At 40.1% G+C, this 15371-nt stretch overlaps 2 protein-coding genes across 3 annotated transcripts in view; one reads left to right on the forward strand and one right to left on the reverse strand.

Annotated features, from left to right (window-relative positions):
• The first annotated feature begins 15 nt into the window (after positions 1–15).
• The window catches only part of ccni (cyclin I), a 30876-nt gene continuing 15520 nt past the window's right edge, over positions 16–15371 (forward strand). The window contains exons 1-2 of one of the 2 annotated variants that reach the window (XM_080876568.1): positions 16–153; positions 13489–13648. In XM_080876568.1, the coding sequence (XP_080732694.1) occupies positions 13535–13648 (114 nt within the window). In that variant the 5' untranslated portion in view covers positions 16–153; positions 13489–13534. Of the gene's footprint in view, positions 154–11582; positions 11813–13488; positions 13649–15371 lie in introns of those variants that run through there. The other variant, XM_080876567.1, reaches the window with a different exon arrangement.
• Positions 2442–9483, reverse strand: ccng2 (cyclin G2). The gene is made up of 8 exons (XM_080876570.1): positions 8837–9483; positions 6461–6621; positions 6241–6378; positions 5900–6150; positions 5221–5299; positions 5021–5119; positions 4158–4357; positions 2442–2656 (listed from the first exon to the last, which is right to left on the reverse strand). Exons 2-8 carry the CDS (start codon positions 6563–6565, stop codon positions 2524–2526), a joined length of 1005 nt encoding a protein of 334 aa, XP_080732696.1. The 5' UTR covers positions 6566–6621; positions 8837–9483; the 3' UTR covers positions 2442–2523.

A 15371-nucleotide genomic window follows, 5' to 3' on the forward strand; every position in this document is an offset into this window, starting at 1 on the left:
TACTCAGTCTGGGAATGTATTGTTTGGGATTTTGGGATTACGCTTCCTGGATTTGCTACACTGGAATGAAATGAGAAAACTTGGACACTGGATCTAAGCTAATCAAGGAGGATCACCTGTGTGACGTCTGGAGGAGTCACTGCAGACTGTTTGGTAGGACTGAATGGAATTTATTACCTCAGTTGTGTATGTGTGTGTCTGTGCGTGTGTGTGCATGCACGCAACTGACTGAGCTCATGTTCCTGTTTTATTTATGACTTTTTGTGATAAAAGCTGAGGGTCAACATGCAGGATTATTAAAACTGTAGAGAGTAATGGTGATAATTAACTTGAGATCAGCAAGGGCTGGTCCCTGAGTTATGCTAGGGTCTGTTATAACTATAAAGTCTAGATAAAGCTAAAGAGCCTTTAACGTATCAATAATTTCCATAAAAATGATTCGAAAGATACCAGAAGTTGGTTTACCCAAACGCATTTCAGAAGATGATACTGTGAAGGCTATATTACTGCACCAAACAGCTGTCATCCAACTTTCACATATTTAATGCCAAAACCATTCCTGAAGGTCATAATGAACACGCCCACAAACAGCCGCCTCTCATCAACTGTCTGTGTGGTTAAATGTGCATTATTTAAAAAGCTTCTTGTCTATGACGTATATCTTTTATGTTTCTGTTTCACTCATTTTGCCAAATTTATGTTTCTGAGACTTTTCTACATCTAAGCAGAATTTAACTTATTTTCTCAATAAAACCACAACTAACATGAACAAAAATCTCAACTTCTCCTTTAAAGGGAAACAAGGGCAGAAACTTAAAAGACCAACCACACCTTCCACGTTCGTGGGGTTTTTATTTCTAAGTTCAGCTGTGGGTTTAAATTCAGCAGGTTGTGGCGTTCAATGGAAACGCTGTTAATATTTAGATGCGCTGCACTACTTATCATTCTTGATTATTTGTCAGATGATTCATCTCCTTCCATAAAGGACGACCCAGTGTATCTTCTATGAAAGGAGGTAGTAAAGGAAGCACGGAGGCACCTTTGCTTTATTTAGAGAGAGCTTCTGTTGTGGCTGTCGGGCAGAAACTTCCAGGTCTTGTTAGTCAGTTGGGAAATTTTCTAAGAAAACTGTCTTTTGGTGGCGAAAGACTGTTGAAGAGTTTGTGCCTTGTGTACAGTCTCAAAAAGCAGTTTGTCCAGCTCAGAGTCGTTTTGATGAACATTTGGTTGTAAACTGGGTGGCCAAGTTCAAAGCTGGAGAAAGGTGTCATTTGTTTGTTTGGGTTTTTCTTTTTTTGGGGGGGTCCAGCTTTACTGGAGTCAACGCACCCAAGTTGCACATGTGGCTCTTAAATGTGTTTTAAATTCTTGGATGTGCATGAGTGCTGTGCCTGTAGAGAAATGAGCTGCACTCAGGTTCAGGTTTGATTGATGGAGTAGTTTTTGCTTGCAGACATGATTTAAAGGGGAAAAAAGAAACAGACGAGATGTTTAAAAATAATATTTTTATAAGATTATTCTTTTCTTCTTTTTTTTCTTTTTTTTTTTTAAGTACAGGTGACCAAAAAAAAAAAAGAATAAATAACTTAATATCTACAAAAAATTAAACTTTTTTTGTACAGCATTTACACTTTTACATATTTTTGTATGAACATTTTTGATATTTTAACTTTTTTTTGACACTTGGTCACTATTATTTAGTTTCATACAACAATCTCTGAACAGTTTCAAACACCACAGACGACATTCCTTTTGTTTTTAAGCTACATCCTAACATTGGCAACTTCAAATTTAAATCCGAGCCATACTTTCAAACACATCCATAAACACACGATCGTTAAATGTTTTTCCAACCTCCACTTCCATTTAACACTTGAAATTACATTTAAAAATAATAATAATAAAACTGTGCAAATTAAACTGAAACAGAAGACCGGAGCAGCCGCGGTCAGAAAGTTTCCAGTTTGAACTGGAGAACACGCCACTGATACATCTTTAGGTTGCTCTCATTTACTTTAAAGTCCTGATTTATCACATGAGATTCGACTAAAAGAAAAATTGCGACCACTGCTGCTTTCAGCCTCTGTACGCCAGAGAAACGCCTCCTACTCCTTAAAACAGTCTTGGATTAATAACAGTCAAAAGACATACTCAAAAACAAACGCCACGTTTTGGCAAATTACTCTTCCAGCCCGATCTGACATTTTAGCGACCGTCATGTGTCTGCTAGCTCAGCACCTTGAAGACCAGGCTGCCCAGAGTTTATCTGCAAAACATCACTTATATCCTTACAAAAAAAAAAAGAAAAAAAAAAACTTGCATCCTGGAATGTGACATCTCAACATGCACCGACACATCTACAAACTAAGTCTATCAAATCTACCTGGAGGATGTCTAACCGCTCAGCTGCCAGTTGTGCTATTCTCCACCAGCACCAGAGCTTATTGAACAATAAATTAAAAAACGGCAGGAGAACACGGGGTGGTGGGGGGTGGAAACGGCGAGGCACGGGCGGCAGAGGCTTCAGGCATAGAGGTATTGGCGTTGATTTTGGCGACGGAGGTGAGGAGGGAAGAAGGAACCTTCGGCATCGCTGCCCAGAGAACTGCTGAGAGACTCTTCACCCGAGCTCATCATATCCTCACACGAGTCCTCGCTGTAGACACACAGAGGGAGGTATGAGGTCAGTACAGTCATATGTAGAGGCTTTGGCAAGTTGATACGACCATGGTAGTAACTTCCTGAGTCACGTTAATAGTGGTAGCATCTGACATGTAACACTGTTAGTATCTTGCTAAGCTCTCCTGCTTTGGCGTGTTTTTGAGGTGAATTTGGACTGTTAGTATCTCGTCAATTTCAAGGTGAACAATTAGTAGTGCGTGTGGAGTGGTTGTACCTTGCACAGGTATGTTTGGAATGAGAGTATCTTAATTGGGGTTGTTTTGAAGTCTGTGTCTGGTTTGGGTGTGTTTTTGTATCAGCAGTAGTCTCTGTGGGCTCTTAATGAGTAAATCTGTTTCATCCTTCTCATCACCCTCTAAAAATAGAAAATTAATCTGGTGCATTGGGGTATTTTCACCGAAAAGCTAAATCATAACATTTTTCAAAATTATTTTAAATCAATTAATCAACCACCATTCATTCTTAATTTAATTGGAGTTTCTTGGCAGTAGAACCAACTGAAGGCAGTTGGAAGCTGCACTAAACCAAACAAACAAACAAAAAAAAAAAGCATTAAGTGATAGAAACTGATCTCTTCTAAATCTATTTGGTCATTTCTGATCTTGCTGAGAGGCACTGGGATGGAGATGGGCTGAGCAATGAAAGCAAAACAAAACCAGTCAGCTGTTTCAAACTTCCGCATATCACTTAAGACTATCAGCTGATCTCATGTTGTCTGACTCAGCTGACTGAACTGTTAAGGTGTGTAAAGATGTTTGTTGATCGGGAGCTTTGTGTACTCAGCTTGTGCTTAAATACCCGCCCACTGGAACCATGTCTGTTCCTCTTTTCGCTTTCAACACACTGACGTAGAAATAAAAAGGAGCTGTCCTTGATACATAAAGGCGAGGCCACCCTGGCTTCATGTGACGTCATGGAAACAGTTGTGTCAGTGGGATGTGACTGGCTGGGAGATATGAGAGGCCCTGACAAGCTCAGACAGTTTCAACACAGGAGAAACTTCAGTGTTGCCGCTTGTTGCCACAGGAAAGTGTTTACTGCAAATAAAATAAAAGAAACGCAGAGCTCTCTCCACTGATTTAAACTTCATTTCATAGATTTTTCTGACTTTATCAGCACCAGAAACAGTAAGTGTCCTCCTTCACTGCTGTTACACTTGCTCTAGATTACCTGACAGAGACTTTTCAGGGCGTTTCTCTGTGCTGCGTCACTGCAAAGGCTGAAATATTTGGCGTATGTGATGACACAAAGGGTGTGTTTGGTTCCTTTTTCATTTAGCCTCTGTTTTTGTAGTTGTTGATGGTGGTAGGAGTGTTTGAAAGAAGTGATCAAATCAGAGTGAAACTGAAGCCAGTACAGTCAGTCTGATTGGTTTCTATAGCTTGAAACAAGTCACTAAGACCAAGAAATTCAGGATCGGTTGTGTTTTTGGAGGTGTGACGGCAGTGTTGCTTGGGTGTGTTTGGGGTCCTCACCTCTCGCTCTTATCCCAGCAGCCCTCTGGGATGGTGGGCAGTTCGGGGACACTACGGTAGCTGTGCAGGCTCTGGGCGGTCCGCCGTGACACGATCCACTGCAGCTTCCTGTGGTCGGGTTTGCTGCACTCGGGGGACGCGTAGTCTGACAGGCACTGGGCCACGCATTTGCTCCACAGCACCAGGTCAGCATCAGCAATCTGAAAACAAATAGGGGAGCAGATCAGTCTAACTGTCTGCACTTCGCACTGACAAGACGACGGTGTGTTTAAAACTATCCAGTTACTTAACAATTAAACAAACCTAGTGGTGTTGGTGATTTGCAAGTGTGAGAAAGACAAAAGGGCTAAAGATCAATGACATCAGCTCCTTTTTAACATGGAGCCATCACAACATGCCAGGTTACATAACTACAGACATCAACATAAAGAAAATATTCTGGACCAGAGCTGGGCTAAGAATAAACACTCTCACGATACACGGCTGCTGCTATTCATAACTCGAGTGCTCACTTCTTCTATTTAAAAACTGGAGTCTCATCTTGAAGCTGCAAGTCCGCAGGCTGTAAGGATAGTTAATAAAGTTGTTCACATTTGCCAAGTAAAAGTCTGAACATGTATTAAAAATGCCTCCTGTGTGCGGCTGATCCAGGAAAATGCCCACACTAATTCTCTTTTAATGGAGTCATGAGACATCTGCTAATTTAAACTTCTCATTTCCTCTGAAATCCACCTGCTCTGTGTTGTTGACTTTGGTGTAGAAAATCTATTTCTCAGTTTTTTTTTCCCCATGATTTGTACACCTTCCCCTCCCCGGATGAGTTGTTGTGTAATGAAGTCATGCACTGTTTGGCAACAGCCTACCTTGAGGTGTCTCTGGATGTGAGAGGTTATTTCCAACATGTCCTCTGACTGAACGGCTTCAATCTCCTGCCTCAGCAGTGCCAACGCAAGGACGGACGGCTGGAAGGAAAAGAAAAGAAAACAGTTAAACAGGATCAGTGTTGTGTCAAGAATAAAATGCATTTGTCAGTTTTTAACCAGGACAGACATGGAATTGTTACCTTTGCTTTGGAGAAGGAGATCCGGCACAGACAGGCTTTGAGCTGAGCCTCCAGCTTCTCCAGGCTGAGCGTAGTCTTCCTGTTAGGACAGACACAAACATGCAATCAGGTTCGGGTCTTTAACAATTCTCGAACACACGCAATCATCAGTTTTGTCCACATTGCTATTATTATTAATAGCAATAAACTGAGAATTGAAAAGGTGGCTCAACATTATCTTTGTCAGTCACAAGTGGTCAGCCGATTAGTGTTCAGTTTCACAACCAGGTGGCAGTGGTAAACACACTTAGCAGGACTGGGCAACTTAAAACACTGATGTCAAATATGAGGACAGTTAAATTCTGTGCAACTCTTCAATTAACTTAATTTGCTCTAAACAAAACAAACTGGTGTAAACTCTGATGTGGCATTTTGACCCAAGCTGAGCTGGTTAAAAACAACACGGCAGGGTTACATAAGAGCAAAGTTTTGTTGCCAACAGCAGAAAACGGGTGTTATCAGTGCACTTCAGTCAGACACTGCCTGCTGCCCCACATATCAAGACTTTTTGCCAATCGAATGTCGTCCAGACTTTTGAACCCAATCCGGAATCATCAAGCTTCCAAACATCAACTGTAACGGATCATCTATTTGCAGACACAAATCTGAATATGTAACCTCGTGTTCGTAAGGGCCTCACCTATCGGTGCAGTGCGATAGCGCGATCTGGTGGTACAGGTGCAGAAAGGTTAAGGCGGTTACGGCTTTGGACTTGAAGTTGAGCTTCTCGGTGATGATCTTCTCCATCCGTGCGAGGTCGGACACAGTGAACCGGCATTGTCCGATGCGGATGAGCTCGTCGGTGGGCGTCAGGTTGCACTCCTCCTCTGTCACTTTGGCTGCTATATGGAGGCAGCTGAGGCTGATGCAGGACAGGTGCTTGGGCTGGATCTGATGGGAGGAGAGACAACAATTAAGTAAAGAAACCTCTGAAGCTAAAGTGTGCAGTGTCTGCTCCTAGCAGGTGTGAACGTCTCATACCTTCATCATGGCGAGGAATCTGTCCAGCAGGTTAACAGCCAGGACGAACGTCTGCGTGCTGTAACCGAAGAAGCTGGTCAGACTCCACAGATCCTCCACTTTGGCATCTCTGCACTTGGCCGAGATCCGACTGTCACCCTGGAGAATAAAGACACACTGTTGATTAATTTCACAGTTATTAAGAAGCCTGTTAGCAATGCTTAGATCTACAGGTGCCCACCGGCGCTGTGGATTCAATGGCGCTGAGTCCCATTACTTTGGGGAGGTAATGCACTTCCTGCTCACAATTCACCCTCAGCTCCTTCATCAGCTTGAAGGCATCCATGTCTCAGCTGGCACTGCAGGAAGTGATCTTTCTTTTTTAAAAACACAGTACCGACACTGCAAGGAAAGAAAAGTCACAAAGTTTAGTTTTTATGCTGTAACCTAAGAAAAGGCCGACTTACAGCCTTTGCTGTGAGCTTGTGCTCCTCGGCAGCTACAAGACTGTCATAGTTCAAATAGTTGCAAATCGTAACTGAAACTAAAAGCATTTTTGTAATACACATACATAACAGGATTTCTGCAAACTCTCCGTCACAATGAAGAGCAGAGCAGAAGTTTGGAGTTTCCCCTGAGGTGAGTTTGTTATGACATTTTACATGTTATGAAATTCACTTCTAACCAGAATTTTCTGATTTCTTCCTAAATCTGCTTTTCTCCATTTTGTTTGTTTAAAAAAAAAAGTGACTTTTAACTCATTCACTGCCATTGACGTCTATAGCCGTCAATGGCAGTGAATGAGTCAATGGGTTTAACTCATTCACTGCCAATGGCTGGCAGTGAATGAGTTAATCACACTTATGCCTCTAACTATTGAATGATACAAATCTAGATTATATTTTTAAATCCTGTTTGCATCCTGGCAGCTGCCTGATTTACCTGCTGCCTTATCTGGCAGGTTATTCAAAGTCACCAGATGCACAAACTTCTTTCCACAAGGACGTTTGGACTCAGCTCAATCAAGCAAAATCAACAGAGCCTCTGGGCAGTTTAACATTCTACAGCAGCGCCACTCATGCAACAATTAGCTCTTTTCTGTACCTGTAGCTCACGACTTCTTCATGATTCGTTTTTTTGCACATTCGTTTGCATTTTAGTTTTGTTCCATAGTTAACATTTTACTTAACTTTTCATTATATTTTCGAGATTTTTGCCATTTAGCAGGGGGTTTATTTACTGCATTCAAACATCTGTAGGTTACCCACCCAAAGAGGGTTTGGCCTTTCCTGACAAAAAAAAAAGGTCTCTGTGATCATATGAAAATATTTTGAACCTTTTTGCTGCGTGAATAGACTTGTCGTGAGTATGGCAACAAACTCACTGCCTCAACTATAGAGGGAGGAGAGCTGCTAATGAACACATCCCCTCCCCCCAAACACCACATCCCCACCAAGAAAACCATGTTAAGCTACTAAATTCTATTTAATTTCTATTTGAGGAATTATGTGGCACATTGTTTTACTTATTATCCTCTATTAATCTTTTGTTTTATCGTATTATTTGCTCCGTTTTATCAACTTTTTGGGAAAAATAAAATCCGGTTTTACTGTATTTCACACAGAGCAGAAACAAACGCTTTCTAGTCTGTTTTATTGTAGACGCCTGAGTATATCATGAGAATAATGTGAATGAAGAGGACACATTTGAGGTGAAGTCTTTGGAATCGTGTCAGATAATCTGTATCCAGGTTGAGGATCTAAGTTAATCACTCGGTCGTTGCTAAACTGCTACACTGTTACCATGTTGTCACACGACTTCACATTTTCGGGTACATTGTTGCTAAACTGTTACGTGACTGCCGTGCACTCTCAGTCTGGGGGTCAGAGCCCAGGGCCCGGCCCACTTCCCTCAGCTGGGCTTCGGTGTCAGATTTCCGCTTGTCTACGTCTTCTCGATCCCCTGACCGAAAAACAAGTACCCCTTTTTCCTGTTATGGCTGTAAATTAACGACCTAAAATACAAATCAAGTTGCCCCACACGTCTAAAAACACTGTTTTTGTCTTTTGGTTTTGTTTTTTGAATTTTTGTAGTTGATGTGGACGGTTAGCCTCCGCTAGCTAATGGTTTAAATCCTCTGTAGTCGGAGCGGGGGGAGGGGCTTCTGTTTAAAAATGATGAAATATCTTAACTATTTTACTACGGAAACACGATTACCCACACAGATATTTAATAATTGAGAACTAGAGCAGAGAGTTGACTTAATAAACCGATTATATGTCATTGCAGTGGTTTGTAAAAGTGAGTTTAACCGAGCTTAGAAAAAAGGAAAACGGGTCCAGATGATACCAGCTACAACAGCGAAGAGAAGCCTCTATGCTGTACGTGCAAACTGAAGCAAACATATCAATTTTAAGGAAAAACACACATTAAATGCTTTTAATCTAATGTCAGAACTATAAAATTCACCTATTTGCTATTTTTAAGCGCTTCTGGACGAGTTCCTGTCGACAGTAATGAAAAACCTTCAAAAACAAAAAACGACACTTTACTCGCTCAAGTGAACGCTCTAAGTAAAATAAATGCAACTGTGATGTATTTTAATGGTTTACTCTACCTGTTTCTGTGAGTTAGATCCACATATTTGTCCTGCTGTGGCTTATTTTTCTTCTGCTCTTCTTTCGTCTTTCTCTTTTTCTGTCCTTTGTTGATGTTGAGTGAGCTCACGCCTACTTCTCGACGTCACCCGGCCACAACCAATCAGACCCATCGCTTTACGAACAGCTGTCCCCTTTTTAGGGTGTTAAAGGCACAAATTGCAGCTCGATTCTGGTGTTTTTGTACCACCGTATTAGCATTTTCACCATATTTACACTGGAGATAGATAACCCAGCTTCAATCCACAGATACAGCTCGGAGAAACGGAAACACAGCGTTTGGATCGCGAGAAACAAGCCCACCTTGAGTAACATTACCGTGAGCCAATCAGCAAACCGAAGTTTGCTGCGTTCAAATAGTCCGCCCAAAATGTAATGTTTTGATTGGATCGTGCCTACACAGAGACCTGACGCAATCATAGCATTACGTAGTGCCTTTTTTGGACAGTTTTTTTTATTCATTGTCTGTGTCAGATGTGAAACAATATGTCTGTAAATGGTTAAACCTCAATTCCACCTTAAACAAGCATACCAGTGTTTTTATATACTCTAAGATCTTTCAGATGTAATGAAGATGTTTATATTAAATAAGAATTCAACACAAAAGTGATTAAATTCAAAGATACTGTGGCAAGCCCAATAAAGTTTATAAAAACAAGCGGAATGGGAGATTCTACACCTGGGTTCATGTAACATCACAATGAACCAGAATGAGAATATCTTCTGATGTATTGTCAGGAGTTATTTGGTAAGTTATTTTAAGACCCCAGTCTAAATTAATGGGTATATAGCTAAAAGTCCAATTTAACATGAAAACATCATGTATAGAGTCAGATCTGATAACACTAAAGTAAGGCTTTATAAGCTTTAAGTCTCCCATATGTTTTTAGCTATGGTTTTATTGAATTATAAGTTATAATTCAATAACAACTGCGAAGGTTATAAATTATAACCTTCGCAATGAAACACAGAAGTACTTCAAGAATAAAAATATCAAATATGAAAGTTCATGATTTTACTTTTATGCAACCCTGGTGGCGAAACCAACCAGGGTTTGCTTGAAAGGTGTGACTGCTGAATCCATTGATATGCAAATATCAGTGGGTAAGGGATATCTAAATATGCACTAACTTACATACATTTCCATTAGATAATGCGTAAATGAACGTTTAAATGTCTATTTTAGACCACTTTTTAGGAGCTTTTCTTTCCTCTTGCCCGAGAGAAGACAGCTTAAGCAAAGAAAGAAAAATATATTTGTTAAAAACCCTCAGAAGCCAAAAAAAGTAGTTTGTTTGCAGTTTCCTGCTGGAAAGTTGCATTAAAATTTCATTTATCTGTGATAAGATTGTTAGTCAGACCACTAATGATATCAGTACTTCTGTCTGGCTGTCTGTGTCAATGATAAAGTGCATGGTCATCTTAAAAGGCAGAAGTCAACCCTTACGTCAGCATTTACTTTGGAGCTGCTTTTGAGGAACCACCACTTCCCACACGCTGGTAGGAAACACACCATAAATCCCTGCCATACATCAGACTCAGAGTCACAGAAAAGTCCACGATGAACTTCGCATTCAGCACACTGATCAGTACGGTTTGGTTACGCTGGCCCACAGAAGATTACCAGAGAAAGACCCAGCCTTTTTCTTTTGTTTTTAACCACATAATGGAGTCTTTCCTGGGACAAATGCTTGTAAACTCCCACAGAAACATCCAGAAAGAAGCTTTGTGTTGATTCTGTTCTCTTAAACACAATCTGTGACGAGCTAAGATTTGACACAACTCTGTTTTTACTCAACTGTCATCCTTCCTAGCCCTTTCAGTCGGGTTTCGGTCCTTTCACAAACAATATTGTAATTGGTGCTGATTCTGGTGGTTGCTCTGCTTTTTTTCTGCTGGACTTGAAAGCTGCTTTTCATACTGTAGGAGTCAAAGGTTTGCCTCTTAACTAATTTCAGTTTTACATCTAGAGTTATACAAGGGTCTGTCTTGGGGCCTGTTCTTTTTTTCTTTTTACATGTTCTCTCTACCTCCAGTTATTTGTCAACATAACCTCTCGAGTCATTGCCATGCAGATCATTTACAGTTGCATTTAGCTGTGAATCTTAGAAATCACTGTTTTGTAAGAAAGTGCATATTCGATATATATTTTAAAAAACAAGAAAACAACGTTTTTTGCAGGTGATATTGTTTGTCCCTTGACTATTTACTGAGGGGTTAACAGATAAACTGGACTCTTTAACTACTTTTGTTACAACACATACTAAAATCTTTTTGTTAAATTTAATTTTATTATTATTTATTTAATATAAAAGAGTTATGTTTACTTTTGTTCCTTTAATGCACTGTACACTAGAGTTAATCAATCATCTATTGCTAGTGTATTAATAGTGCAAAATGCTGCAGCCTGATTACTGACTTGGACAAAAAAGAGAGATGACATTTCTCCAGTGTCAGCAGCCTTGCACGGGCTCCCTATGCAGTATAAAGTGGTGCTGTTTGTGTTTTTAAACAGGGTTGCATCTACATATGTAGAAGCTATGCTGAATCCATCTCACAGGTGATCTTAGATGGTCTTGAGTACACTAGGTTCACTGTAAACTGTTAAACAAACTCCCCCTGAAGGTACATCTATTAGTATGACCGTGACCCTCTGCTGAAGGTTTGATTGTTTTGCATTCCCGTTCGGCGTGGAGGTGGGCGGAGACTTTGTGTTTCGCTCTTCCCCCCGAGTCCCCTCCTCGGAAGTAGACGTATCAGTCTATATTCCGTTCTTTTATTTTTATATATTTTATATACAACAACCCCCTTTTATCCCGAATCACGATGGACGACTAAAGTGAAGTGCGGGTACCCGTTTTCACCCTTTTCTCTCGTCCTTGAACCGAGTGGACCGGATGAAACCCAACTGCGGTCTTCTCCGCTTCGCAGGGGAGGTAAGGCTCCAGGCTCCGGCTACTTACTGGATCTGACTCAGCCATTTAAATGTCTCTGCTGTGTTGTTAACGCAGTCTGGAGACTCTTTTACGCACCGCAGCTGTTTTTGTTTCACAATAGTGGAGAGTAGCGAGCAACATTTTCAACTATGTTTGTGTTTTTAAACAAGAGCGAATATATAAGTAATAGCATGTTACGTCAGCTAGCGAACAGCTAGCCACGTCAGATTAGCTCAGCTCCAGAAGATAGCCGGATCCTTGGTTATATCATAAGGAAATGGTCGGTAATACACCTGCTCCTGAAGCCTAGGTGCTTCGAAGTGAAAGGGACTTCCCAGTTGGATATTCACGGTAGTTTCCCGATAAAATGAGAAATTGTTTGATTTCAGTTTGTCATAGATTAGACGGTGACTGATGTGATTACGGTTAGCTAGGTTCAAAGCTAACGTTTCAGATCGATAAGGTCAAAGTTTAAGCATCTCCAGGAGCTTCAGTACCCCCCAAAAACACCCACGGCCCTGAATTTGATCCACAGCCTTATAGGAAATGTAGGGTTAGAACGTTTATATTTTCGGACGGTTAAACAATACATTTAGATAAAAATTGTTCTCCATTTTTGAGAGATTAAAATGGTAAATTTACAGGAACTTGGTATGTTTTCTGAGGGTAAAAAATGTTCATAGATTAAAGCAGTAAATTTGCAGGAAAAAACGGATATAAAATTAATAAAATGACAAAAAAAATACGTGTAGTTTGAAATTATATTAGTAATAGTACAGGTGGAAAACGGAACCTTTTTAGAGATTGAATGCTAAAGTTATAGATTTGTTTTTTAACCCAGAGATTAAAGTGAGCCATAATAAAGAGATTGTGTATATTTTCAGAGATTAAAATGGTACATTTACAGAAAACAATAATCTTGATAAATTGCAAAAAAAAAAAAAAAAATCTTTAGAAATTACAGTGGCAAAAGCACAGGGAAAATAATGCATTTTAGAAATTCCCGTGGTAAATTTACAGTATATTTTCTGAGATTAGTCAAATAACAGGGGGGAAATGTCTAATTTCTTTAGAGTTTAAAGTGATAAAATTACACATACAAAATTAAAGCATTTGAAAAAAAAATTAATTATATGGATGTAACCAACAATTAAGTCGCCCATGGGCATGTGACATCAGCTGTTTTGAGGTCCATATTTGAAAAGCTCAAAATGACAAGAGCAATGGTGTAATTTGCAAATAATATTTTTTTTGTTTTTAATTTATTGTTATGACCATTAATAATTAATAATCTCTTTCTGAATCCATTAAAAATGATGTACACATATAAAAGGGACATTTAGGACAGCTGCAGGGAACAAGATACATTTAGTAAGAAATAGGTGACGTAAGACAGAAGTGGAATATAATCATCAGCTCCTCAGGGTTCAATTTATTCAATTTTGAAGAAGCCAGAAGCCTAGACGGCGGACTCATGACTGTGTTTGCCACCTTCAGTAAATGTTGTCACTTCTTTGTTTTTAATCCCTCACTGAAAAATAAAGACGTATGCTTTGGAAAACCACATTTGTGGTCCTTAAAAATTATATCTTAAAGGTGGTTTTGTGAGTATAAAAGCACCGGTGCAGTCCCTCTTGGTGGCAATGTTCTGATATTTTGCCCCTCCAATTGTACAGGTAGCTGTATCCAGTGGGGAGGTAGGCTCAGCCCAGGGAGGACACAATGAAATTCACCGAACCCTGGGGACGCCAGAGGCTGTCTTTTCTTTTGGAAAAGGCCGCCTCTAGGGAAGCCAAGATGTGGAAGGTCTACGTGCCAAAGAAGCCTTCATCACAGGTGAGATGCTTCCTCAAGTCACCCTTGTTTATTTAACTGATGTATTCACATAGCTAACTATTATGATTTGACATGGAAAAACCAGTACGGGAATTGCACTACAGCAAATTTATATTTAATAGCATGTTTTCCATTAGAGCTGGTGCTGTTGGTAGTTAAAGCAGAATAATGAGGGTTATTGTTGGCTCGTCTATCCGATGGTTTTTAGCTTGGGATTCGTGAACTATTTTCAGTTTATACATCAGAAAATTCAATAAACTACATTTTTCTCACATAGTTATGAGAGGTATTTGTAGACAGTGAAGCTGAGATAATAAACATTGGAAATACTGGAAAAATTGGTTGTTTGCATCATTGCTTGGCTGGGATTCTCGGTTCTTGGCTTGCCTTTCCCAGCTTCTTCCATTCTGTGCAACAAATATATTGTTAGCACCATGCATCAAGAGAAGACCGTGAGTGAGTGGGGCTCACAGATATAGAGAGTGGAAGAGTATCCACAAATCTGTGCACACGAAGGCAAACGTGTATAGCTACATCTCAGCTGTTTAAAAGGAAAAAATGTGTTTCTTCTTTAAAAGACAGATTACTTCGAAATAGTGTGAAGCGCAAGCTTTGGTCCACTGGAATGTGTTTTTTTTTACATACGCTGACAACATTGTTTTAATCTTCAGTCAGTTTTAATATGAACAACTACCACTGGAACGGAGATATATGGCAAAAATAATCAAAGTAAATATTCAACTGCCTCCAAGAACTGTGTTTGTAATCTGTTGCCTTTTTATCTCACTAACCCACCTGATTAGCACATTTTCCTTATTCTGGGACCTCCTCATTCACAAATGCAGTGTGAAATGACACAACTTTCCCACATGCAGCAGGAGAACTGTAAGTGAGGCGTGCAGATAGAGAGGGAGAAGCTTAAGGATGCAGGTAAATGACAAAGAGAAACTAGTATATGTATCTGTAAATCCATCCATCCTAAAGGAAACAAAGAGGTGAATGTTTTACAGGCTGCCTAAAAGGTTCTTTAGTGAGCTTTACTGCCACAAGGCCTCAGCCCTCACTGGCCATCTTATGTAATCTTTCGCACAGGCTTGGGTTTCCATCTACACACTGAAATATAGAGCCAAGAATTTAAGACGAGGCTACTGAAAAGAGCTGGCACTAGTTCAATTTATAGAGGCGCAGGCCAAGGGGTCGGCACTGAAAGGTCTTTAAATATCAGCACTGAAATATTGGACAAATAATACCGGACAGGTTTAATGTGTTAGGCGACTCAAAGTTCAAATTTTCAGAGACAACACAGGTCCAACAAAACTGACTTGATTTCTGTTGATTATGTAATGATTGTCATTTTTTTATGGCTCTCGAATGGTGCCATATCAGCATGTTGATAATGGAGTTGCAGAGAGTAGTCTGCTCCCAGACATTATCATAGACAGACACTGTGTAATCACAAAGCAGCAGGGCAGAAGAAACATGGCGTTGAGTCACTGAACAGTCACTCGGCCCAGCTGGTCTCGCCCCGTTTACTGGGAACGTCTCAACATGTCGTTATTTGACGTCACAGAGGTGTTGTTTCATCACACCCTCAGGTGGTCTCGCCCAGTGTATGTGCATGTTCTCACATGATGTCACTTACCTAGGATATTGCACAGTTCTGTTTATCAGATGGTCAAAAATAAGAAAATGTTTAGAAAATGGAGATTTATTTTAGTCAAGA

This window comes from Rhamphochromis sp. 'chilingali' (genome assembly GCF_963969265.1).
Source record: "Rhamphochromis sp. 'chilingali' genome assembly, chromosome: 2".
NCBI classification, from domain to species: domain Eukaryota; kingdom Metazoa; phylum Chordata; class Actinopteri; order Cichliformes; family Cichlidae; genus Rhamphochromis; species Rhamphochromis sp. 'chilingali'.

Coding starts and splice junctions, on each gene's coding strand:
- ccng2 (XM_080876570.1), bottom strand. CDS start 6,565: ATGGATGCCTTCAAGCTGATGAAGGAGCTGAGGGTGAATTGTGAGCAG. Junction 6,151..6,240: donor GATTCCTCGCCATGATGAAG/GTATGAGACGTT, acceptor TCCTCCCATCAG/ATCCAGCCCAAGCACCTGTC. Junction 2,657..4,157: donor TGCTGGGATAAGAGCGAGAG/GTGAGGACCCCA, acceptor GTGTGTCTACAG/CGAGGACTCGTGTGAGGATA.